Raw genomic sequence first — 27145 nt, 5'->3', positions numbered from 1 at the left:
GCTACTTTTCTAGGACTAACCCATAGGGTCTTTGGGTGGACAGAAACTCTACAGGCCGTTCAGCGACTATGCGACGAATCGGTGCTAGTGTCTAGCAAGCATGCAAGAAATAAAAACTTTGCGGCTTTGTTCTTTTTTAGGAAAATAATTCAAAGTCTCGCGCATACAAGGTTATCCAGGCTTGGGCGCAAAGCCAGACTAATTTCATCAAAATTTTATGCTTTGGTAGCTACGCATTTCTGGAAGTTTTAAGCACTTCTCGAAGTCTCAAAGACAGGCTACACAGATTTCTTGTTACATGCATGAATAATAAAGATATAGGAATTAGAGGATTTTGACGGATTATATTCAGTAAAATTCTCCAGCTCGGGTTTTTCCGTGGTAAGTCTAGACATTTTAGGGCAATATAACCACTTAAAAGCACTTAATTCTGGTCTATAAAATACACACACCGATTTACATGTATTCTTAATTCTTTGCATGTGTCAAACTAAGGAATAAGGATCAACTTTGTTTAATATCGAGATACAATGAGAGACTTTGTCAAATCTTTGAGTACATAAAGTTTTGATATGTTTAAAAACATATTTCTTGAGATATGACTAAAAGAATAGCATCACTCCATGAAAGCCCGCCTACAACTGCATCCAAACCTGAGAAAACGAAAGTGATTTATATCCCGAGATAGGAAAGTTTTCAGACCCAACTTTGTATCTCAAAATTAATCAGTATCAAATTTCCGATCGATTGATATATGATATGCCTATATTTGGGTTGGAAAAATTTTCAGTTTTGTCTACGGGGGTCACATGACCAAAAATCCGCCATTATGGATACCCAGGTGAGAAATGCAGGTGGCCCAGAAGCTTAAAATATTCTTATTACCATAAGGAACAAGAAAAACCCCAAGAAAGTTAGTCCACCAAATGGATAAGATACTTGCCGGCTCGTACCTGTATATAAGGATAGATTTTCCATAAAAAAAGGAAATTTTCCTCAAATTTGATAACAGTTAACACCAAAAAACGCTCTAAAATCATGGGTGAAAATGTTATATATCCTCCAAACCTCATATTCAATTTTTTCTGGAAGAGCTCAGTAAAAGTAGTATACAATTAACGTCAAACTACAGTAGGTATTTTAACGTTTTTAGGAACTTATAGTTTGGGCGAGAATGGCGATTTTTAATTTCATTGGAAATATCGATTTAGCTGGAAAGCTTAGCGGCTTCCAGGCTATATTGTTTCTCAGTCTTCCTCTCAGGATCCCGAGTTCCCATGTCTCATCAAAAGAGAAATCTAGAAACCAAAATATAACATCTAAACTTACCAAATGGAAAATTGTAGACGCCCTTCATTGCCTGGTGTTCCATTCCGTCATTGGAATAACAGATAAAGTAGTCGTATGAAAAACAGTTCTGGCGATGTGGTAACATGCTTCTTCATTGATTTCGGAAGACCATCTATTCATCATGGTGCTGAGGTGTAACCACCGTTACATAATATTGCATATATCTCATGCTCAATACCATCCAGTATTATTAAATAGTGATCGATTTGATATGAGCATTTCATTATGAATATGTTTCCTCTATTTCTTTCATTCTTTTTTTATTTGTTATTTTTCCTGGAAATAAAAAGTAGCAACATAATCCAAGGTCATAACTTTCGATCTGTTTTAAAGGCTACTATCCATAATCCTAGTTATCTTCAGTCTTTCGATTGGTTTCATGGACGCCTCGGCTACCTAAGAATTAGAGGGAACAAATATTTATGTTGTCGCGTTTTAGAAATATGTCAATATGTCAATATGGATCCTTAGGTTTAGTCCCCTCTGTTATAAAGGATTTATTCTTGATATGCGCAAGTCAAGATGACGTCATATTTTCAACGGAAGCACTCGAAAAAAAACAGGTTTTTGACCTCCGTGTTTCTATTTTTAGTAACAGAGGGGTCAAATCCCAGATTTTTTCGGGTGTTTCCGCTAGAAAAATTACTTACGCATATCAAGAATATAATTCCTTCTAATTCTCTATTGAGAGATATTTAATAATATAATCAAGATGAGACAAGCATCATATTTAGGACGGATCCCAAAATGATACAAGTCATCTGGATGATAGCCGGTCATGCACATCAGGAGTTGTGATAACAGAGATTATAGGATTATTAGTAGAGTGTTAGCAGGCCGAAATTTTGTCGAAACAAACTGAATGTGAGGATTGATTTGTGTGAGATCTGTCAAAGTTGTCGTTCTTATAATTTTAAACCTTCTTTGCTATGGAGGTGGAATATGCAAAAAATATGCATCTGTATTTGGTTGACTAGGAAGAAGAGCCCAAGACTAGTAAATTTTGGCTGATTGCTCCGAACAATAGGGCTATTGTTCTGAGGGGCTAAATCTGAGCCTGGTGTTCTTATAAAATTGTTCTTATAAATAAAAAAGATAGTGAATATAAACGCATAAATAAACAATCGATTAAATTGTTCTTTATATATATTTCTAATAGTTTCATTTTCAATTATCAATTTGTCATCTTTAGATACAAATATAAGTACATAACTTAAAAAACAATATAGTTACAAAATCAATTTAAATTTTTAAAAAATCATTAATTTGTATTTTTCTGCAAGCTAAAAGGTTTAATTTAAATGTGTATAAAAAAAGTTTCTAACTATAGTGAACATCTATAAAATCTATATGAACAACGCTAATAAAAAGCCGGTCAAATTCCGGGTACACACACAAGGTCAAATTATAAAACTAAGACTAAATAAATTAGCGGCAAATTTGAATCAATTTTTCTCTAGCTTAAAAGGTTTAAATTTGCTACTGCTGGCAAATACCGGGGTGTTTCCGTAGAAAACATTACGTAATGAATATCATGAATTACATTTAGGAGTAATCTGTGCATTTTAAAACAAGTTTTCTTTGTGCAAAATTTAGTACACATTTTTTAAGCAACCAGGTTGCTAAGGCTCAAGCCTTGAAATTAGTCAATTTCTTTTCACTATCTCCGTATAGCAAGAGCTTTTTAGCTAATCCAAGCATGGCAAACGATAGCCCTTGACTAAATAAGCATAAATATGGTATAATGTCAGGGGTGGTCAAAGCAAATTTTTCAGAAAATGGGCTAGAATGCTAGGCAACCCCAGCCCTGACCCCAAGATTGGGGTTGCTTTTTAAAAGCGTTTTTTTGAATCGAAAATGGAAAAAAAGTATGTTCCATAAGATATGCCTCGTGCAAAAAAGGGTAATTGGCCAATGGCAAGGTCTTGACAATTCAAATATCTGAATAAATCATTGAAAAAACAACGAAGTGCTGTTAAAAAGGTAGATACTCTATCTCATATGATAAAATGGTAATTGGTGCATATGAGAATAGATACCAAAGCCGGTCGAGATCCGCTTGTGTGTAGTGATTAAAGCAAGGGTTTTCGTGGATTTTACTCAGCAAATTAGCACATATTCCTGAAATTTTGGCGAATTATGCAGAATTTCAAGACGGACAAGAGTCTTTGAATACTTCAATGAGACGGAATTTTATATATTATTTCATTGAGCGCGTAAAGAACTGTCACCGTCACCGTCACCAATCACAGTAGCTTAAAATCAATAGCCATATCGCACACACATGGATAATAATAATAATTCTAAGCTACTTTTGGAGAATATAGAATGTGTTTTCAACATAGACAAAGAGTTTGCCAGATTCTCTCTCTCTCTCTCTCTCTCTCTCTCTCTCTCTCTCTCTCTCTCTCTCTCTCTCTCTCTCTCTCTCTCTCTCTCTCTCTCTCTCTGTAGATTCATCAATTCAGAGAATTGTCCCTAAATTGAAAATTTTTGATACTTCAAATTGGCTTAATTTCGGACACTTTAAAACTTTTAGGTCCGGTTTTTTTACCCTTATTACATGTATTTGCAACTTTATAGTTGATTTTCATCAAATATCACTGAGCTGATTGATTTCATCTTCCGGAATTAGGAGATTTGCACAAAATTTTTAGTTTAGGGACCACGGCCATATTTCTTGACCAGAACTTCACTCAAAAATGATATTTTACAGGTGAATATATACCAGGGTGGCCAACTATTTTAGCCCATTTCAACCCTATTCTACCTGCAATTTCAATTTTCTCTCCGTGGAATTCAAATAATTTGAGATTTTAAAGTGCTCGGGATGTTATATGATACAACGGCATGTTCCCATTTGCGTGCGCAATTTCGATGTCACTTGTTTTTTTTCAATTTTCTTTAATTTTGACACCAAAAAAGCATTTAAATTCCGGGTTTTTTTACATATTCTCGTATTAGGGAGTGAATAGCAACTTTTAAGTGCAATTTTTACACTTTTCAGTTTTTGGCCTCAGGGTCCGCCCCCTAGACATGAAAATTAGCCCTAGGGAATAGAATTTTAATTTAGGGATCAGATTCCATAAATTTCAATTTAGGGATCACGCACTGTTGACAAAGAGTCATTGTTCGTAAGAATCGGACGGTTTCTGGAAACTTGAGAAAGTGATGTCCTCAGCCTCTCTGTGAATTTAAACCAGGGAAGATATTATGGATTTAAGCAATTCCTGAAAATTCAGGATTTTCCGTATTTTAACCAATTTTGCGACTGAAATAAATTTTAAGAACATCTACAAAGTTGGTCGAGGCAACTTTGTAGATGTTCTTAAAATTTAATGAGACTTTTAGGGTATGGACTTTTATTAAAATGTTATTTCAATCTTTTGACAAAAAAAGAATTGTCCCGACACTAGCTGGCTAGAAATCATTGATCAAAACCACCCTTGAAAATGCCTAATAGAAAACAATTTAAGTTTGGAGCCCCATTCAAGGGAATTATATAACATTTATTTAAATCAGCAAAATGTTCCAAACCTTGAAACCAATGAAATACTGAAAATCTAGCAAAAAATTAGCACCCTGGATGATGGTAGTTTTGAGCTATGGCCCATAGAAATCTGGGCCAGCTGCAAGATGTACTAAGTTCCAGACCCATTTCGGCAAGGGGACAGACAGTATTTGAGGTTAATTAAAATCATTTTTGTGTTTTGCAATATTTTCAGAATCAGTAATTTACGTGACCTACCTCCAAAATTTGTTTTGTCATCTCTCAAAACCACCCTAAATCAATCCAAGTAAAGTTTGGAGCACATTTTGAGGGACTCTAGAGTGTGGGAGAAAATTAATTAAACCCTCTCAAATCACTCAAAATGATTCAAAATAATACCAGGTATCCGGAAAAATAGATTTCATTCAGTCAGGAAACTCAGATATTTCATGCTAGCCCTTGGAAAATCATCTTAAGTGTGCTAATCTTTCAAAACCTGGATTTTGAGTATGATTTTTAAGGGATCTAGAGTGATGAAATCGAAGTAACACCTCTGAAATTAATGCAAATCGTCAACAGTCAGAAAAGATAAAAAACTCCCTCAAAACGATCAGTTGCTTCACAGTTGCCAATGGAAAATTATACCGGGTGCGCCACAAAAAAGTTTCTCTCTTTTAAACTAATTTTCTCGAAATCTAAAAGTTTTAAAAGAACCATTCCTATTTCATTAGAAAGAAGAAAGATAAACTTAAATTTTGATGGGTCATTTATTGAATTTGATTCATTCGATCAAAAGTTATGCTCAATTGAATGAAAAAGTTACTTTTAGAAAATGTTCAAAAACGTTAAAAATCGACCTATCAAATTAAACAGAAGCATAATTACATGATATATCAGTATTTTTGTTTCAGTCATCAAAAATGATAATTAGCTGTCTAAATGACCTTTTGTTATTTAAAGGAAGGTTGAATTTCAATGAAAGGAAGAAAATTCTTCGAAAAAGGCCAAATAATCTGGTAAAATTTAAAAAATACATCAAATATGGGTTTCGAGGTAGATTCAGCCTTACATAGACTTTATCTAGTCTAGAACCAAAAATCTGAGGAAAATTTCGGTAAAACTAAATTAAATTGATTTTGATGAATATTTTAAACCTATTCGACCCTTCAGTTTCAAAATTTATGTGTTTTGTTACTGAAAAATGCTCTTAATCATGTAAAGCCTATTGCGACTACTAGTTTTATAATAAAATTTTGATAGGTCGATTTTTAGCGTTTTTGGGCACTTTCTGAAAGTAACTTTTTTATTCAATTGAGCATAACTTTTGATCTAATGAACCGAATTTATCAAATGACCCATCAAAATTTAAGTTTATCTTTCTTCTTTCCAATGAAATAGAAATGATTCTTTTAAAATTTTTCGATTTCGAGAAAATCAGTTTCAAAGAGAGAAACTTTTTTGTGGCGCACCCGGTATTTAGTGTTTTGGCCCTTTAAAAACTGATTTTGAGACGCAAACAAAAGCAAAATTGGTTCACTCCAGAGTCTTTAACAGCTTTCTGGATGTGTTCCATATAATGAGAAGGCATAAGTTAAGGTGGTTCTCTACCAAAAATGATAACTTCAAAGTTGACGTTCAACGACTACCCATAGGTTGATCTTTACTTTTGAGGAATTTTTTGGTCATTGGGGGATTTCCCTTGTGATCAAAGCGACTTTTAAGACTGAATGAATGACTTTTCATGACTGCTGATATGTTGAACTTTTGAAACAAGGCAAAAAAACATATTTTGCCCTTATTTCAGCCAAAATACAGAGTTTCTAAAAAATGGAGAAAATCACGTTTAAAGTTTACGTGATTTCTCCATTTTTTTAGAAACTCTGCAGAAGATAGGCCCTGAAGCATTTAAACTATTGACTTCAGAGTGGAAAAATCTTCTTTAAAATGGCAATAAATTTTTTTGGGTTGGCAGGTTTCAAGGTAGGGTCGGTCAGGTGACGGCAAACTAACAATTTTTTAAGTCCAGCCTGATGAGGTCATTTTTCCCAATTTTCGCCAATTTTCCAATTTTTGCCGGCTTTTGACGACGCTTTGAGGAGCTTTGAAGGACCCCCACCGGTGCAGAAGTGCACCCTCACATCCCCCCTGACCAGTGGGCACCGATCGAACTCCCTGGAACCCCGGCCGGGACCTCCAGCGGTCGTCAAGGGTGGTACCCAAATAAAGAAGGTCATTTTTTCCAATTTTGACCAATTTTTGCCAAGCTTTTTAAAGGCTTCGGAGCACTGAGGGAGGGTGCTGGCTTTGAGGGAGAGCAAGGCAGAGGGTATCCGAAGGGATATGGGGAGCTGTGGAGGACTGTAAAGGCCTCAATTGGTCTCACCGGCGATTTTTCCTTGTGAGAAAGGGGTGTAGCAGCCTCAATTTAGGAGGTCATTATTGGCAATTTTTGCCGGCTTTTGACGGCACTTTGATGAACATTGAAGGACCCCCAACGGTGCAGGAGTGTACTCTGACACCCCCCTGACCAGTGAGCACCGATCGGACCCCCCGGCACACCGGCCGGGACCCCCAGGGGCTCGTCCGCAGTGGTACCCAAAGGAGGTCATTTTTTTCCAATTTTGACCAATTTTCAAGCCTTTCCGCCTTTCCAAGCCTTTTAAAGGCTTCGGATGACTGATGGAGGGTGCTAGCTTTGAGGGAAAGCAAGGCAGAGGGTACCCAAAGCGGTCCGAAGGGCTGTGGGGGGGGCTGTAGAGACCTCGATTGGTCCCACCATGAACATATAAACGACTGGACATCCATTTCCTTTGTCTTTTTGAAGATAACACAGCTAGCTTCGTTGCCGCCTCGTTAAAAGCATAAAATGAAACAATAGATTTTGATGATATACCACTTGGGAATACCTTGCTAACAACGTCAAAACTTCGACAAAAGTCTTTGTTGTTTTACTCCTCTCAAGTCTTTTATCTTTATCATAACAAAGATAACAGAGGCAAAATCATCGTCAGCTTGTCAAAACTCCGACTAATATTTCAAAATTTTGACGTAAAAGTGTCTAATAATTTTAGAGAGTGTCACATTCTAGTTTCGATATTCTTATTACACAGGCTCTCAACTTTGGCAAGCTATTTTTTTCAAGTCATAAAAAAAATTATTGGAGTGACAAAAGGGATTCAAAAGTATACACGCAGTTGAAATTCTGCATTTCAGAGTTGAAAAGTTGATATAATATATCACAAACTTGTAAAAAAATTCGAAAATGATTTTTTTGTGCATTAGTAGTAATGTTCAAGCTCTATCAATCTTTTTACCTAAATAATTCAATGAAATAAAATTATGACGGAATATTGTCGGATTTTTCATACCAAATTTGAAAAACAGGCGGCAACGAAGCTCGCTTCAAAAGGACAATAAAAGAGAGATGTCCAGTCGTTTATATGTTCATGGTCCCACCGGGGCTGGTACCCAAAAGAGGTCATTTTTCGTAATTTTTGCCAGCTTTTGACAACACTTTGAGGAACTTTGAGGGACCTCCAACGGTGCAGACGTGTACCCTTACATCCCCCTGACCAGTGGGCACCAATTAGACCCCCCGGGACCTCGACCGGGACCCCAAGGGGCCGTCCCACGGTAGTACCCAAAAGAGGTCATTTCTTGTTGTCGAACTTTTTCGAACGGAGTTTTTTGTCGAATTTTGCGAAACTTTATCGAACGGAGTTTTTTGTCGAATTTGTCGAACCTTTCTTGTTGTCGAACTTTATCGAACGGAGTTTTTTGTCGAATTTTTCAAACATTTCTCGTTGTCGAACTTTGTCGAATATAATATGTTTTGTCGAACTTAATCGAATACTCACAATTCTAGCAACTTTTGAAAAGTTCGATGAAAGAATTTAATCGAACTGTTCGATTAATTACGTCTGGATCAGGGGTATGATGAGGGAATATTTTTGATTTACATCAAGGAAATTTTATATGATTCGATTATGTTGAGAAGTTAAAACCAACTTTTTCGAATTATACTTTATTACAAATGAAATTGTCAACTTGGACTTGAAAGAACTAGATTCACACAATTACAACATAAAAAATTATAAACCCATGAATTTGGCAAAGTACTCTGTTTAAAAATCGTCAGTAGGTTAACTGTGTAATAGGCCAATTGAGTTGTCAAATACCTGCCAAATGCCCTTTGGGTTTTTTTTATTTCAAAGTTCATATTTTCAAATTATACTTTCGGAGTGAAGAGCTTTTACGAGCTATAAATAAGCTCACTCATTAATTAGCGAGATCAATGCCACCAGCAAGAGTTAAATAATTCCAATTCGTGTCTGGTAAAAGGAACTAAGTTAGCTTTAAGACATTTTCATGAGGGTAGAAAAATAGCAAATTCAATTTCAATACAATTTTGTGTATTATAATTGCAGTGAACTAGACTAAAAATCTTTAAATTGTAACAAATCTACTTAAAATAAGTAGAAGTAAAACAAATGAAAAATAGTCCAAAAATTTAAAAAATAATCTTGGAATTAGGAATAATACTGAAAATAATGATACAGAAAATTTTAATGATAGAATAAGTCGTCAAAATAAAAAATAAAAAATTTCTCTGTAAATATTCCTAAAACCGTATTACTTCGAATAAACGCTAGGGGCGTTTATTTAATTTTTTTTGATTTTAAGAGGGGCGTTCGTTTATTCAAGGGGTTGTTTTAAAGACCAGGGCGTTTATTGTATTATTTGAATCTAACGTCGAATATTTAGAGCAAATCTACTCTTTGTTTTAGTTCTATGCCAGGTTTTCGGTGCAAATTTCTTTACACCCCTGTCTCAGTGCCCCGGTGGCATGATTTCAGTACATGATTTTTTTCAGTACATGGTTTCAGTACATGATTTTTTCCTACGTCACTGCAGTAATCAAATTTTTATTGCACTCATTTGTGAATTGAGATATAAATTGAATAAAGACAGCGACAATAAAAAACAGTTCTTGAATTCCCAAGCCATTTAGGATGATTACAAATGAGTGCAATAAAAATTTGATTACTGCAGTGACGTAGGAAAAAATCATGTACTGAAACCATGTACTGAAAAAAATCATGTACTGAAATCATGCCACCGGGGCACTGAGACAGGGGTGTTTCTTTGGATCAGCGACTAAAACTACTGCTCTGGTTATAAGAAAAGACTGAAATATTCAATCCCAATCAAAACTTGTATTAAAGTTTTAAAGTGACAATTTTCTAATAAACGTTTGTTCAAAGGGTGCGTTTATTCGAAGTAATACAGTGTGTACACTTTAAAACTATTGAAATTCAATGATAATTTAAAAGATGAAATATCTAAATAAATAGGAAATTTAAAAATTGCATAAATATTATATTGGTTTTTCGATTTTTAATTAACCTGAAATTATACTTTCAATTTTGTTCTTCTAGTTATATTAAAGATATTGAAATTTTTATTTTATTTTAAAATTATATATATAAAAAAAATTAAATAAATACTAGTGAATTATTCACACTCTACTACTCAACCTGAATGCGGAAACTTGACTGAAATATAGAGACGCAAAGTATTAGAGAAGAATATTACAAAGGTAAATTTCTTATTTGATGTTCTTAATCTGATTGGACCTTTATTGATTCATTTGGCATAAAAAAAAATTATAAAAAAGCCTAGAGAGGTAAGTAAGTAAACAATGAAAATAATAAAATGATTAATCATGTACTGTAAGAATTATACATTGGGCTCTTCCAGAAAAAATCCGTTCATGGGGGGTGGAGGATATATTATTTTTATCATGAATTACCCCTGGACATTTTCATTTTTAGCCCCCTGGACACGGGACAAACATAAAATCAGCCCTATGGACACAAAAAATTACCCCTGGACATTGGAATTTACATCCTGGACATTTTTTGGTATTTTTTCAATACCCCTGGATAATTCATCCTCCACCCCCCCCCCCATGAACGGATTTTTTCTGGAAGAGCCTATTCATTATCTGATGCAATAAATAAAATGAAAATGTAAGAAATTTTTAAAAATAATTTTAATATTTAGACTTAATTTTACTATATACAAATATGTAGCTCCAATAAATATTAAAAACAGCCTTTTATTTCTTTGCAAAGATCTATCCTAAATCCTAGTGCGAACAACATTAATATTTGAATTTGTATCATAATAATTTATCATAGTTACCAAGATCTAAATCTCTTTATCCTTTCAAGTAATTAGCTAGAACCTTTTCAAGTAATTAGCTAGAACTTCTTCCATCAGGAAAACTAAAATCTGTGATCAAAAGAAAATTAGCCCTTAGAGTATTTTGCTATCTCTTCGACCTCAGCTATTAGAGGCACCTGCGTTCACCCCCAGTCAAGCAAGTTACTTGCAGGCCCGCTAACCCTAAGGCCTTAGATCAAGCTCCACATTCTAAGAAACTCAGATACCAAGACCGAGAAAACCCGAGAAAGTTGCCTAATCTTATCAAAAATTAAATAAAATTTCATTCCTTTATGAACCAAAAGCCGAGATCAAAAGCAAATGAGCCCTTAGAGTATTTTGCGATCTCTTCGACCTCAGCTATTAGAGGCACCTGCGTTCACCCCCAGTCAAGCAAGTTACTTGCAGGCCCGCTAACCCTAAGGCTTTAGATCAAGCTCCACATTCTAAGAAACTCAGATACCAAGACCGAGAAAACCCGAGAAAGTTGCCTAATCTTATCAAAAATTAAATAACATTTCATTCCTTTATGAACCAAAAGCCGAGATCAAAAGCAAATGAGCCCTTAGAGTATTTTGCGATCTCTTCGACCTCAGCTATTAGAGGCACCTGCGTTCACCCCCAGTCAAGCAAGTTACTTGCAGGCCCGCTAACCCTAAGGCCTTAGATCAAGCTCCTCATTCTAAGAAACTCAGATACCAAGACCGAGAAAACCCGAGAAAGTTGCCTAATCTTATCAAAAATTAAATAACATTTCATTCCTTTATGAACCGAAAGCCGAGATCAAATGCAAATGAGCACTTAGAGTATTTTGCTATCTCTTCGACCTCAGCTATTAGAGGCACCTGCGTTCACCCCCAGTCAAGCAAGTTACTTGCAGGCCCGCTAACCCTAAGGCTTTAGATCAAGCTCCACATTCTAAGAAACTCAGATACCGAGACCGAGAAAACCCGAGAAAGTTGCCTTATCTTCTCAAAAATTAAATAAAATTTCATTCCTTTATGAACCAAAAGCCGAGATCAACTGCAAATGAGCACATAGAGTATTTAGCTATCTCTTCGACCTCAGCTATTAGAGGCACCTGCGTTCACCCCCAATCAAGCAAGTTACTTGCAGGCCCGCTAACCCTAAGGCTTTAGATCAAGCTCCACATTCTAAGAAACTCAGATACCAAGACCGAGAAACCCGAGAAAAGTTGCCTAATCTTATCAAAAATTAAATAACATTTCATTCCTTTATGAACCAAAAGCCGAGATCAAAAGCAAATGAGCCCTTAGAGTATTTTGCGATCTCTTCGACCTCAGCTATTAGAGGCACCTGCGTTCACCCCCAGTCAAGCAAGTTACTTGCAGGCCCGCTAACCCTAAGGCTTTAGATCAAGCTCCACATTCTAAGAAACTCAGATACCGAGACCGAGAAAACCCGAGAAAGTTGCCTTATCTTTTCAAAAATTAAATAAAATTTCATTCCTTTATGAACCAAAAGCCGAGATCAACTGCAAATGAGCACTTAGAGTATTTTGCTATCTCTTCGACCTCAGCTATTAGAGGCACCTGCGTTCACCCCCAGTCAAGCAAGTTACTTGCAGGCCCACTAACCCTAAGGCTTTAGATCAAGCTCCACATTCTAAGAAACTCAGATACCGAGACCGAGAAAACCCGAGAAAGTTGCCTTATCTTCTCAAAAATTAAATAAAATTTCATTCCTTTATGAACCAAAAGCCGAGATCAACTGCAAATGAGCACATAGAGTCTTTAGCTATCTCTTCGACCTCAGCTATTAGAGGCACCTGCGTTCACCCCCAGTCAAGCAAGTTACTTGCAGGCCCGCTAACCCTAAGGCTTTAGATCAAGCTCCACATTCTAAGAAACTCAGATACCAAGACCGAGAAAACCCGAGAAAGTTGCCTAATCTTATCAAAAATTAAATAACATTTCATTCCTTTATGAACCAAAAGCCGAGATCAAAAGCAAATGAGCCCTTAGATTATTTTGCGATCTCTTCGACCTCAGCTATTAGAGGCACCTGCGTTCACCCCCAGTCAAGCAAGTTACTTGCAGGCCCGCTAACCCTAAGGCCTTAGATCAAGCTCCTCATTCTAAGAAACTCAGATACCAAGACCGAGAAAACCCGAGAAAGTTGCCTAATCTTATCAAAAATTAAATAACATTTCATTCCTTTATGAACCAAAAGCCGAGATCAAAAGCAAATGAGCCCTTAGAGTATTTTGCGATCTCTTCGACCTCAGCTATTAGAGGCACCTGCGTTCACCCCCAGTCAAGCAAGTTACTTGCAGGCCCGCTAACCCTAAGGCCTTAGATCAAGCTCCACATTCTAAGAAACTCAGATGCCAAGCGAGAAAACCCGAGAAAGTTGCCTTATCTTTTCAAAAATTAAATAACATTTCATTCCTTTATGAACCAAAAGCCGAGATCAAATGCAAATGAGCACTTAGAGTATTTTGCTATCTCTTCGACCTCAGCTATTAGAGGCACCTGCGTTCACCCCCAGTCAAGCAAGTTACTTGCAGGCCCGCTAACCCTAAGGCTTTAGATCAAGCTCCACATTCTAAGAAACTCAGATACCGAGACCGAGAAAACCCGAGAAAGTTGCCTTATCTTTTCAAAAATTAAATAAAATTTCATTCCTTTATGAACCAAAAGCCGAGATCAACTGCAAATGAGCACTTAGAGTATTTTGCTATCTCTTCGACCTCAGCTATTAGAGGCACCTGCGTTCACCCCCAGTCAAGCAAGTTACTTGCAGGCCCGCTAACCCTAAGGCCTTAGATCAAGCTCCACATTCTAAGAAACTCAGATACCAAGACCGAGAAAACCCGAGAAAAGTTGCCTAATCTTATCAAAAATTAAATAACATTTCATTCCTTTTTGAACCAAAAGCCGAGATCAAAAGCAAATGAGCCCTTAGAGTATTTTGCGATCTCTTCGACCTCAGCTATTAGAGGCACCTGCGTTCACCCCCAGTCAAGCAAGTTACTAGCAGGCCCGCCAACCTTGAGGCATCAGATCAAGCTTCACACTCCAAGAGACTCACTTACCTAGGCGTAAAACTTCTTAAAAAATTATGGTAACACATCAAGTTTTCAATTGTCGTTCTTGTGATACTTTTTTCTCTCCTTCCGAACTTTCTCACTTATTTTATATTCTCCATACTTCTCCAAAAGTTGTGGGCAATATTTTTGACATCGGTCTCCAACTTCCTTTCTTCTGATTACGACTTTGCTTTCGATAAGATCTTTAAAATGTTTGTTTACCAGATTGTTCTCCTGGATAGTAAAATCAGCTCGGTTCATGTTGATAGATGCTTCTTTCTCGTCCTCTTCCTCCGGTATAAAATCACTGTCACCATCACTTTCACTTACATTTTCTTTTTCTTTCTCCGATTTTTTGAGCATATAGTTTATTTTATTCCTCAGCTGGATATCACTTAGCTCTTGGAGTGTTGAATTTAGTTTTTCTCGTCCCTTTTCATCTATCAAGGCAAGTGTTGCTTTACCTAATTTAAAGCAATCGGGAAAAGCCTCCTTCAAAACCTCTTCCTCGTCCTTTGAGGAGTTGTTGCTCCGCATGATTTGGCGTAACGTCTGCGACGTTTTGGCAGCATTTTTGTTCTTCTCTTGTAAGTAGTACGACTTTGCTGCCGTTTTTTCGGAATGGCACATTAACATTGCCAAATCTTTTTTCATGCCCGGATTTTCTTCGTAGGTTTTCGTTACTGCATACTTTCGAACTTTTGTGGCGTTGAAAGTCGGTTTCTTTTCCGTCAACCCAACACATTTGGTCCAAAAAGATTTAATTTGCCCAGTTACCATTGAGCTGCTCATTTTGTTTCCGTTCCAGGAAACAAAAACTGGGCTGGTTTTGGATTTGTCTACGCCATCAAGTTTGTTGCGCATATGCCTATAAATAAAGTATAGAAGATATTATATACCGGTGCTAGACTTAAAAAATATTGCTTTGCTGTCACCCGACCAACCCTTTTGGAAACCTCTGCTCGCCCCCACTGCTTTTAAAATTTAGTAAATTTTTTCGCCCTCTGCTTCCTGATTCCCATCTTGGAGGACAGGCTTTGACGTTCGCCGTGGCACTACTATTCACTTTGCAAGTGAATACACCGTCACCCAGGTCAACCCATGCCATGTGAGTGGAATTGAGTACCATTACTCTGATACAACGGTGTGGTAGTAAACAGTAAAGGCCAAAATGTCGCGAAAAAGCTTCCCGTGTGCAAAGGGATTTTATGGTTGATTATTGTTCCTCATATTCAGAAGATCAAAATTTGAGAAGTGAGGCTAGTGGCCTCTACTATGGGTAGATCTAGACAGGTTTATTGGCGTTATTTTGGGCTCGTGGCGTAATATGGACCGGTGTTAAAAGGGACAGCGTAAAAAAGGCAAAAATTTTGCAATTTTTACTTAAAATTGACCTACACCTTTCCGGGGGCGCTTTCCCGCAATACAAATTCAGCGAGTGACGAAGTTCCTAGACGAATTTTTAAATTCATTTAGCTCGAAAGATTTTTAACAGCCATAGTTCGCACGTTCGATACGCGTGCCGATGCCTCATTTTTAGAAGAATTTTGTCAAGAGGCTTTTCGTCTAAGCGAAATATTTAGGTAAGATCTAATCCTTTTTCATGCGTAAGCAACGCACTTAACCGGCGTTTGCGACGACGGGAACCGTCTAGTAAGACACTAATTGATTTTGCTTAAGGCTTCTCATTGGTTGATTTTTTATTAATTTTTCCTATTTTGCTTATCATTGGTCGATATTGATATTCATACCTACGCGTTCATCACTCGAAATCCTAAAAATATTTGTTGTAATTTCGCTTTTAAAACTCAAGTTTTTTTTGCGAGAGCCAACATTTATAAGGATAAATTTGTTTCTTATACGTGATTTAATAGAAAAACTGTTAATTTGATTTTCAACTCATCTTACGTTTGTTGATGAATTATCTGTGTTTTAAATCGCAAAACCTTTGCTCATTGCACGCATCTTTTGTTTAAGCTTCCTTAATAAAATCTTTTGTTTTAAAGGGCACCCCTACCCTACCTTTAAGCCCAGGGGAGGGGTACTTAGGCAAGTGAAGGGTACGGGTATGTGCCGCCCTTAAGGGTGCCTTTTTGGACCTTCAAAATCCCGCTAAGGGTTGTAAAAATCACAAAATCTAATTTCAGTCCCCCTAAGGGTTGTAAAAACAGCCAAACCTAATTTCTTGACGCTGAAAAGGCTAAATATTAAGCAAAAAAGTCCCAAAAAGAGTCACAAAATTCACGAAAAATCGGTTTTTTCCTCGATTTCAGTCCCTCTAAGGGTCGGTTTTAGTCCCTCTAAGGGCCCATCCATGGAAAGTCGGGCGGTACATACCCGTCAGCTCGCAACCCTAGCACGCCCCCGGACCTTTAAGACAATGGGAATTATGACTTTTAATCAAAGAAGATCTATTATTAAAAGCGACAAAGCAATATTTGAAGCTGTTCGAACCCTTCGCTTGAACCCTTCACGTGCATTCCAGCAAGAAGCAGTAAAAATGCTTTTCTTTTCTAGACTTTCTTTGTTTTATCAACAAACATTTTTATGATTAAACACGTTAAGCCCATAAGCTTGAAATTTTCAGTGTGAAACCACCCAAGGCTTGCAATGCTTTTATGCATCTCGAGAAGAGTTTATTGGTCTCGCGAGAACACCGTTTTTCCAGTGTCATTCGAGTGTCAAGGTATATGTCACGGTTCGCGGAGCTCGCTCTAATACCAATTCTTTTCAGTAAATAAGAAAGATAATTATATTCTCGGCGCGATTGTTTACAGAAATTTCCCTAATTTGAATGGATGCACCAAAATAATTAGACATGTTGTATGATAAAACGTACCTTATGTAAACTTTTGCCGATTTGTACAGCTCAGCCGTCAAAGAGATGACACACGGACCAGAAGTATCTAACGTCTTATGGTCAATAACACTGATATTGAAGGAATCACCATCGACCAATCCGTTTTTGAACTCGTGCAGAGTCATATTAGCCAAAGCTCCACTTCTGGCCGCGTTATCAAGACACATCGACGTAATGATATAATCCCTGGCATTGACAAAATTCGTCATCGAGAGGCTGCTTGGTTTTGAGCAGAGTGATGCCAGAGTGGACTTCACCTGCGCAGATTGATCAAACTTCAAGATGTCATCAGGTGTCAGCATTTCCTGAATTTGCTTGACTTCGTTCTTCCAAGTCCGCTCTTTTTGTTTCTTACGGTACACGGTTATCCAGGAGTCCATTAAGTTTTTCATCTCCTGACACTTTGACTCAAATTGTGTCAGGGACTCTGGATGGTCGGTCTCAATAAATTTGTAGAAAAAGCGAAGAGAATACAGATATGATTTTACGGTACCAGGTGCCCGATTGAGATCAAATTCAGCCAACCATTTGTCCCTGATGGCCTTCCTATCAAATAGGTATTTCATTTCAAATTGATCAGAGCTGGCCTCTTTCAATATGACCGTGGCTTGGTTTTTATGTTGCTCAGCCTGACGAGGTTTTTTCAAACCACCATCAGGTGACTGGAGCCAGGATTTAAATTCGTCAAATACTGATCGTTTCCAAGGCACGAAGAGTAGATGAGCATCATCGTCTTCGTCATCCTCACAGATGTCCTCAGTCACGTTGTCAGCTGAAATTTAAAAACGGAGATGAATTTACTATTTATGTAAAAACTTTAGTTCATAAATATTTCTTTTGAAGACTCAACAACATTCCAAACTAACAAAATAAAGCCAAAACAAGCAAAAGGGAACACTAGTAATCTATTTTCATTTCCTCTTTTTCATAGTTCACACCACCCTTATCCCCTTTATAAAGGTGGGGGGGGGTAGCGATGTTCAAAAAATCTCAGAAAGGGGTAAGATATTTTTTTGTTGAGAAGAGGACGTTTTCATAATGCCTTGAAAGAGCGGAAAAAACTCCGTTGACACTCCAGTTTTCAGGGGGTTGCCTAAAATTTTGAAAGAGGAAGGAACCTAAGGTAGGGGGGAGGTTTCTCTAGACTAAACTATGTTTTTTCTCTAGCTCTAACCCGGTAAATGTTGAAAGTATACATCACTATGTACCTTAAGGGGATCAATTTTCGCAGGAACTTATTTTCGCGAGACAATTTTTTCGCGAAATAATTTAATTTTCGCGGGACTTATTTTCGCGAGCACAGAAAATGAAAATTTTCGCGAGGATAAAATTTCGCGAATCAGCCCCTTTTTGACCGAATTTCTTTCATTTTCCTAGAGATTCACATTCAGGCAAAAATTATGATGTTAAATTTTTCGGGAGGATTATATTTTGCGAATTTCGTGAATCCAAAGGTTTTTAAAATTTTCACGAGGATTAATTTTCGCGAATTTCGGAAAAACTCACGAAATTCGCGAAATATAATCCCCGCGAAAATTAATCCCCTTGAGGTACCATTAGAGCAAAAAATGAGCAAATATAACTATCTACATCACTCACAAACAAAATTTGGTTTTAACAAATTCAGCTTTTTAGAGAAAGGAACTTTTGCCCGGGAAAAATTTCATGTTTTTGGCAAGCGGTTTTTTTCATTGTGCGCGAAAATATCTCTATTTTAATTAAAACTAGGTATAAAGCTCTTAAAGGGCGCCAAAATTGTATAAAATAATCAAAAGCTACAGGGACAACCCAGCGTAACCCCTGGGACAAAGATCAATGATGAGACTAGATAAGATAAAATCAGCCTAATGAAGAAAGTTTTTCCTTTCCTCGATTATTTTTTCAGACGATTCTTTTGCCCTCGTTTAAAACTACTACTCACCATTTTCGACTGGATCAGACTGTTCCTCGTAAATATCATTTACATCATCAGGATGGGTAAAGTTTTGTGCTGAAAAAAATGAAAAATTGGAAAAGAGTTGGTTAGCTATCTTAGATGAAATACTTACGGAAACAGCTTAATCTTGGAAATACTTTCCACGAAGATATAAAGAAGTTAAATTACGCTAAAATATGGAGAGCTATTCTTTCCCACGGATGATCATGTTGTTTGTGTTTTAGCTAATAGATTTTCTCCCGGGTGTACTAGGTTTGAGAGGTGACGGGTATGTTCGAGCCAAAAATTGAAAATTGACCCTTTGAGAGACTGAATTTTGACATTTTTGGGACCTTTGAGAGATTTTGCCCAAATTGGGTGATTTTCACGAAATTTTAGTCAAAATTTTTGGAAATTGTGATCCTTGGTGAGAGGAATTTTGGATTTTAGTGGTTTTGGGACCTTTAAGAAACTGACCTATGAATTTCTACCCCTTTGAGGGACTTTTGAGCTATGAAAAATTGTACACTTATGGGTCGCACATACCCGTCACCTGTTTTGACTAGTCCCCCTCCCCCGAATTTCATTTGTTTTAAAGGAGTTCTAAAAAGATGAGTTATGCCAGGTGTGTCGAAAAAGGGTCTGAAATTGAAATTGAAATTTTGACGTAGCCTTTTCTACTTGTGCTATACCATTCAAACTTTGCAGATGTAACAGCTATCCTATTTGAAACATTTCCTGAAAGTTTCATCGATATAGCTAATCTTATGAGGATTTTCGTGAAATATATCAAAAATGATTTGTTTATACCTCGAGTAGAGTCTCTAATCTTTCCCAGGCAAGAAACAGTGAAGCAACTCATTTCCCATCCAGAACGCTTCTGGAACGCGCTGTAATCATGACGACGGATTGTATCTAGCGTTTTATTTGTTTTTAAGGACTACATTGTGCTAGCTATCTAGCGATAGATTTTACTTTCAATCCGGCGTTTTTGTAAAAACCATGCGCGAGTGTTCTTGATGGGAAATAAGTAGCCTCATCCAGAAGTTTCTCCTCTAGCCCCTTCGTAGCCTGGAGGCCACTTAGAGCTTGCTGGTAGACTGGATGACGCTGATAAGTGGCCTGGAAGTATAAGGCGCCATTCTAATTTTTATTCTGCCCAGCCAGACTCTAAAAGTGGTCTGCTAATCAATGAAAGGAGTGATAATTTTTTTCAATGTAAGGTATTGTAAACCTTTAGTTTATGTTGGTTCTTCTTTCTAATCCTCATTTTTCAACTCAAAGTAGTTTTTTTGTTTTTTGGAAATTTTGGTCAAAATGGCGTTTTCGTCAATAGCTCCTAGTCTACTCCACTGAACTCAGCGTCATCAAAAATCATCAGAAAGCAAAGTTCAGCCACGAGTAGACTCTAGTCTAGCCCCTTCGGGGCTTTAAACTCAATGGAATTGACGTCAATTTCCAGCTGCCTGTAAAGTTTTTTTTCTCTTTTCAATCTTAAAAGACAATGAAGAAAAGGACAAGCACCTCTATTTATCGTTCTTTTAAACACTAACAGCATCAGAAGTAGTACCTTTTCCCAGTAATGTCATCTTTAAAGTTTTGTGTTACTCTAAACTTAACGATGCTTACTTCGTATCAGTATAGAGCAGCATGCATACAATAAAAAAGATTATAGTGAGCATCTATATAATTAATCCATTTTACGAATTTCGAGGGATGAATTAGGATGAGGAACAAAGATTTACCTTTTTTAACCTGGACAGAACATTCCTTCTTGTCATAAGGTTCGAATAAATCTTCTGATTCGTAATCATCTCGAGCAATTTCTTCAGTCCCTTGAGAATTCGAAGTTGAAAGGTGTACTAGAAACATGTTACCATGAGTGGATTTTGGAATTTTGAAAATTGTATTTCACCGCTTTTAACCCTTTCAGTTCCAAAGCTTTGCACTTTTTGGATCCCAAAATTCACAGAATTTTTCGAAAAACACCACAGTCTGCAAGACTTTCCGCTTCGAAATAAATTGATCTTTTGGAATTGTGACATTAAGTACAGTATTATTTTGTGTCATACATAAATAAATATACCTGCTTTCCGAATTTTTGAATCAGTTTTTTCATGTTCCTCTGTTTCTCCATCACTCGACGATGTAGATGAAGACGAAAGCGATTCTGGAAAGAGAAAATGAAATTTAGTAACAAGAATACATTCAATATCAGAAATAGAAAAACAGAAGCTAAGGAAATCCAGGGGGAGTACCTAGGCAAATGAAGGGTACAGTTAAGAGTCTTTTTTTGAGTTCAAAAGTCCTGCTCGTGGTCGAAAATGCATTACATTTAATTTCACCCCCCCCGTGGGGTTGCAAGGAACCATAAATTCAAAAGCCTAAACTTTGAGAAAAAAATCCCTATAAGGATCCCAAAATTCTCAAATCTTTTCGAAAAACACCACAGTCTGCAAGACTCAGTCGACTTTCCGCTTCGAAATAAATTGAGTAGACACGCACTAAATGGATCTTTTGGTATTGTGACATTAAGTACAGTATTATTTTGTGTCATATATAAATAAGTATACCCGCTTTCCGAATTTTTGAATCAGTTTTTTTATGCTCCTCTGTTTCTCTATAACTCGACGATGCAGATGAAGACGAAAGCGATTCTGGAAAGAGAAAATAAAATTTAGTAACAAGAATACATTCAATATCAGAAATAGAAAAACAGAAGCTAAGGAAATCCAGGGGAGTACCTAGGCAAATTGAGGGTACAGTTAAGGGCTCTGACCATAGTCAGAAAATTGATGATTTTAGTATCTGAGCATAAAAGTTATGTTTTAGATTCTTTAACACTTTTAACAAAGAATTGCCTTTATAAATTGCTTTTTAATCAAACCCCTTAAGAGTAATTAAGAACTTAATTGCAGAAATGACGTTATGAACTTTAAAAAGACGTTAATAATATGTTGCATATCACCTTCTTTTATAAAAAGTGCTAAGTTTTAATAGGTAATTAACCTTTTTGTTTCGAACTTTTTTCAAACTGTCCGCAAAGAATTGAACTATTTTAAATTTTGCGAAAAATTTTTCTAAAAAGATGTGTCAAAAGTTATGACTGTTTTTTTAAACAAAATCCAGATAAAAAATTGATGAAAAACCACTATTTTGAAGATTTCGAGACAAAGAAGCATTTACAAAGATTTTCCGCAAAAATTTTTATTATTCAGTAAAGCTGGGTGTCCACTGAAAAAAAATAAGTTTGTCGCAAATACCTGTTGTAAAAAATAAATCCAGACATATGTCTGGAATTAAAAATCTACTTGTTCTTTTTTACGACGAAGTAGAAAATAATAAACGATGTAGAATGAAAATGTTTTCATTTTTCATCGCTAATTTGTTTTCGCCCTATCGCAAATAAAACAATAGGTTTTTGATTCCAGACATCTGTCTGGATTTATTTTTTGCGACAAAAAATTCGCGATGAACTTACTTTTTCCAGTGGACACCCAGCTTAAAAGATACACCATCTACTGCGAAAAATTTTTTTAAATGTTTTTTCTTCGCCGAAACTAAGCTCTTCAAAGTTGAAATACTCTTCCTCGCAAAAGTCTTCATTTTCTTCTTCATCAAATTTTTCCAATGCAGTTTTTGAATTTTCAGATTCAGGAATAGTTTGTCTAACAGAAAATGTATAACATGTCATAGTTTTGTTGGTTACATCAGTCAGAAAACACATTTTAAACACAGCATTTATGAAAAATTCACTATGGTCAGAGCCCTTAAGAGTCTTTTTTTGAGTTCAAAAGTCCTGCTCGTGGTCGAAAATGCATTACATTTAATTTCACCCCCCCCCCCCCGTGGGGTTGCAAGGAACCATAAATTCAAAAGCCTAAACTTTGAGAAAAAAATCCCTATAAGGATCCCAAAATTCTCAAATCTTTTCGAAAAACACCACAGTCTGCAAGACTCAGTCAACTTTCCGCTTCGAAATAAATTGAGTAGACACGCGCTAAATGGATCTTTTGGACGTTTGGAATTGTGACATTTGGTACAGCATCATTTTGTGTCACGTATAAATAAGCATACCTGATTTCCGAATTTTTGAATCAGTTTTTTTATGTTCCTCTGTTTCTCCATCACTCGACGATGTAGATGAAGACGAATCCGATTCTGGAAAGAGAAAATAAAATTTAGTAATAAGAATACATCCAAGATAACATGCTCCTGATGAATGGAAATGGAAGGGTCGAAATATCGGGCTACGGGAATCGGCAACGCCTCATCCAATATTTTTTCTCGCAAGCCCAAAATTTTTTGCATATTGGATTCAACTGAGTCTTTATTACACAGTCTTTGGGTATTTGGGTAAAATGATTTAGAGGTTTTCTTAGGACCATAGAAGGTATCTCCAGGCTAAATATTGAAAATTACATATCGGATTATCCGATAATTTTTTTTTCTCTCTGAGATGATGCCCCCAAAGCTTCCCCTACAATTGGCTATTGAAGAGTATTAGATCGTTGTATGAATATTAACAAACCTTGATTTCTACCAGAATCTACTTGAGATCTTTTTTGATGACGGTTTCTTTTCATCTTTTCTGGAATTAAGAACACAAAAAAAATTCATAAGGAAAATATTCAGTTTAGTCCCTCACCTATGAAATGGAAAATTTTAAAGTTCTGATTTAATTTTGATGAGATTATGACTTTGGATATTTTATAAAACGGCCAGCTATAATTTTGAGATTATGACTTGGGAAATCAGAAAATGGCTTTTGCTAATTTTAAATGTTGTTGTTTTTTATTTTTTACAGAAAATGGTTATTTTAGATTATTTTGAGACAGTAAGTTTAGTAACATTCCTTTTGAAAACAATTTATCTGATCATTCTATTGCGGTGGTATTTTAATAAAAGTTAAGGCTAGTTAATATAAACTTGTTGAAATCTCGTCTAAGAAGTATGTAAAGAAAAAGCTACGATAGAAATATTTTACCGGAATCATCAGGTGATCTTTTTCGGCTGCGTTTTTCTTTGAGCTTATCTAAAACAAAAATAATGTTCCTTATCGTCAACTTGAAAAATATAAGCAATCTGATTGGCTAAGAGAGAAGCGATAAATGCCGTATTTCATATTTTACACGTAAAATACGAGACCGCGTTCAATATAAGAGTTCTGGTAAGCGAGAGATAAGATTTTGTACAATTTCGCTCTCATACTGTAAATGTTTTCTTTTTCCTCTCAAACTCTCAATACACTCACAAGTTATAAAAACAATCTTTTGATATTTTTAAAGACCATTCGATTCTATTTTCAAATATTTTGATGTCGATGTCATCAAAACATGGAAAAAAAAACAACACAATAACCCTTTAACTGCCGATGTCGGCATATGGCGACATGAGCATTTTCGTTTTCTTTGCCGAAGTCGGGATTTGCCGACAAGGGCACTTTGCATTTCTTTGACGCAAAATTTGACACTTCTACAAAGATTTTGTATTAGATGGTTTGAAATGAAGAAAGATAATAGTTAAAAGCTTTTCTATGTTGAAAAATAACTATTCAACAATGGTCAATTCAAAATTTTAGTCCTCGGCTGATACTTCATATATTATTCAGAAAATGAAGTCAAAATCGCTACCTTTTACCCATGTCGGCATATGCCGACATCTGGCAAATAGGTCGAACCTTCTTTTTTTCCCGTGGCAAATAGGTCGAACCTTAAGAAATACGAACAGAAGTTAAAGGGATAAAGAGAAAAAAATAGAAAAGACAAAGTTTGGTTATATTTTTCAAGTTGACGATAAACCAGTTATCACACTTTTACTCGTACAATAAGGCGAGGAAAATATAGAAAAATCTGAACGAGAAAAATATATCCCATATTGTACTCGGTACCGTGCGATAACTATTACTTATACTTTTTTATTTTACAAAACTTGTGTACCTAGCTGTATTCAAAGATAAAGACAGTCCCAGGTAAATAATTGTCCCTTGAAAAACAAATAATTTTTAGAAGAATAAAAATTTTGCTAGCGATATATTCTTTTAACTGTGTTAATCAAAGCGTGCGTGAGGCCTTATCGTTGAACATACGATTTTTGTCGATACGGTCGTCTTTGAATTGAAGAAATCACATGAGTTGGATTTTAAACTGTATAAGACAGAGCAGAAGAGTGGAAAAAGTTAGTTTTTTACAGAATGACTCAATGGAAATATAGAAAAAAAAGCAAAACTATGAACAGTGACTGGCTAAACATGACTAAACTACACATGTATAATTTTCTAATAACCGGTAGAGACTTTAAAATTTTGGTACGTTGCTGATGTGAATTGATGTATGGGAAATGTGACTCGACTAGCTATACTAACTAGTGGCTAGACTATGATAAGAGATGGTGTGAAAAAGATCAAATATAGGAAGAAATTATAGATCAAAATCCCAACTTTACAATGTCGTTGTTGGCAGAGAAGATTAGCCGAAATCAATAAACTAGTAGTAAACTAGTAACGTAGAAATATTGCTAGTTTATGGCCATTACTGATGGGATGAACAATAGTTAGAGATTTAGCTGGGATTAAAAGTAAAGCCAAGGAAGATTATGCACATCGAAAATTTACTGACAATTCTTTATTAAAAGACTGAACTTATATTAGTTGTTTTCGTGTATGATTTAATTGGACTTGTTTGGAATATAATTTGGAGGTAATTTTCTCTTGCTAGACTCAATCTTCCTGGCAACTTTTTTTCATAGTGTCAGGGGTTTTTATCTTTATGTTTGGGAGATTTATTGCCTTTTGTACTTTCTAACTTTATAAAAGTCCATGATCATCAATAAATATTTTTACCTTTCTTTGCATTCCATCTGTCCGTAGTTGAAACCAACCAGTCAGGATCTGAGTCTGAGCCTGAGTTCGACTCAATCGTTTCCAGATAGTGTCTTTCTTTGACGAGGATCTGCTTGAAGGCCAGATAATCGGACTCCTCTTCCAGCTCCGATTCATCCGCATCTTCACTATCATCGTCGAAACTTTCTACCAACAGCTCACTCTTCCTCATAAGGCGATCAAACACTTCTTTTTTCTTTACGTGGTGGGTTTGCCTGAGATGGTTATTTAACTTTTTAGGTGCTTTGGAGCAACCTCGGACAGGACACAATCTCCTTTTGTTAATTCTCTTCTTTGATTTTCGATCAGCGTCGCTCTTTATTGCACGTTCCTTGTACAGATTGTATTGGCTTTTTAATGCCAATGCGTTTTCTTCTTTCAGCCCATGCTTTCGCATAGCATGGCTTTTAAGGTTTGTTTGAGGTTTGTCACAGAACGGACATGTAGTTGTTGGGCATTTCGGCTGAAATGAATGTTTCAAAATGTTTAACAATTTATAAGGTGTGTCTGTAAGGGCACTTTGCAGTTTCACTGCACTCTTCAATTTTTAAAAGCATAATGCTTGTAAGCAAAGCTCTCAGCTGGGAAATATGTTCATTCAAATTTTGGATCAATGAGACAGGGAAGTAGACGAATAATATTTTGACTCAACACTGGGAAATGAAGTCGATCGAATACTGTACCTTGTACCTACAAGAGAATTATTACAAAAGTAAAAGTGAAAATAAAAATAAGTCAAAATTGACGGTGTTTTGAAAAAAGCTTTCGTATTTTGAGGCTGAAAACCAAATTTTGCTAAGTGTATTGAGATTCGACCCAATTTTCCCCTATGCTTATAAAAAAAGCTTTTTGAACGTAACCAAACTCCTTCAAACTGCAAAGCATCGCGCTATTTTTTCCATCCCCACTAGATTTTATGACTTAAAAATAACAGAATTCAAATCCCCAGCCATAAAAAATGGGGATATCAATCTGCATCGAGTTTCAAACCTATACTGTATTTTCACCTCCACAGCACTGGCTAATAAAGTCCTACCGGGTAAGTGAGAAGGGGGTGTTTTTATACGGGTGATTTGAATTACAATGCTTTTTGTTTAAATCTCAGTGGGGATTGAAAAGTGCATTGATATTTTGCACTGAGAATTCAAACATTACTTTAATTTTGATAGGTTAAAAATTAAGTAGTTTTTACCACCGGCTTTAAGCCTAAAATGTTCTTAAGATGTTCTTATTTTCCCAATTTCGTGAGTATTTTTTACCATTTTTATTAAAAATAGGGTGTTTTTGAGTCCACAAAGCCTTAAAATGTTCTTAACTTGTTCTTAACATTTTGGCCAGCGAAGCCTTGTGTTCTTATATAGTTTGTTCTT

At 36.1% G+C, this 27145-nt stretch overlaps 1 protein-coding gene and 1 long non-coding RNA gene across 2 annotated transcripts in view; one reads left to right on the top strand and one right to left on the bottom strand.

Moving 5' to 3' along the window:
- LOC136803270 (uncharacterized) overlaps positions 1–27145 on the top strand; it is a 225700-nt gene that overhangs the window by 5061 nt on the left and 193494 nt on the right. The gene's annotated exons all lie outside the window — the stretch shown is intronic.
- Positions 14096–27145, bottom strand: part of LOC136803256 (uncharacterized) — a 118274-nt gene continuing 105224 nt past the window's right edge. The window contains exons 2-11 of the mRNA XM_067059987.1: positions 25737–26238; positions 23883–23930; positions 23427–23486; positions 22973–23056; positions 21469–21552; positions 20982–21065; positions 20641–20730; positions 18902–18970; positions 16960–17752; positions 14096–14988 (exon numbers count right to left, since the gene is read on the bottom strand). Of these exons, the coding sequence (XP_066916088.1) occupies positions 14172–14988; positions 16960–17752; positions 18902–18970; positions 20641–20730; positions 20982–21065; positions 21469–21552; positions 22973–23056; positions 23427–23486; positions 23883–23930; positions 25737–26172 (2565 nt within the window). The 5' untranslated portion in view covers positions 26173–26238 and the 3' untranslated portion in view covers positions 14096–14171. The remainder of the gene's footprint in view (positions 14989–16959; positions 17753–18901; positions 18971–20640; positions 20731–20981; positions 21066–21468; positions 21553–22972; positions 23057–23426; positions 23487–23882; positions 23931–25736; positions 26239–27145) is intronic.

This window comes from Clytia hemisphaerica, unplaced genomic scaffold (genome assembly GCF_902728285.1).
Source record: "Clytia hemisphaerica strain Z4C2 unplaced genomic scaffold, Clytia hemisphaerica genome assembly, whole genome shotgun sequence".
In the NCBI taxonomy this organism is placed as follows: Eukaryota; Metazoa; Cnidaria; class Hydrozoa; order Leptothecata; family Clytiidae; genus Clytia; species Clytia hemisphaerica.
The sequence above is the reverse complement of the archived record's forward strand: the minus strand, read 5'-3'. Positions and strand labels throughout refer to the sequence as shown.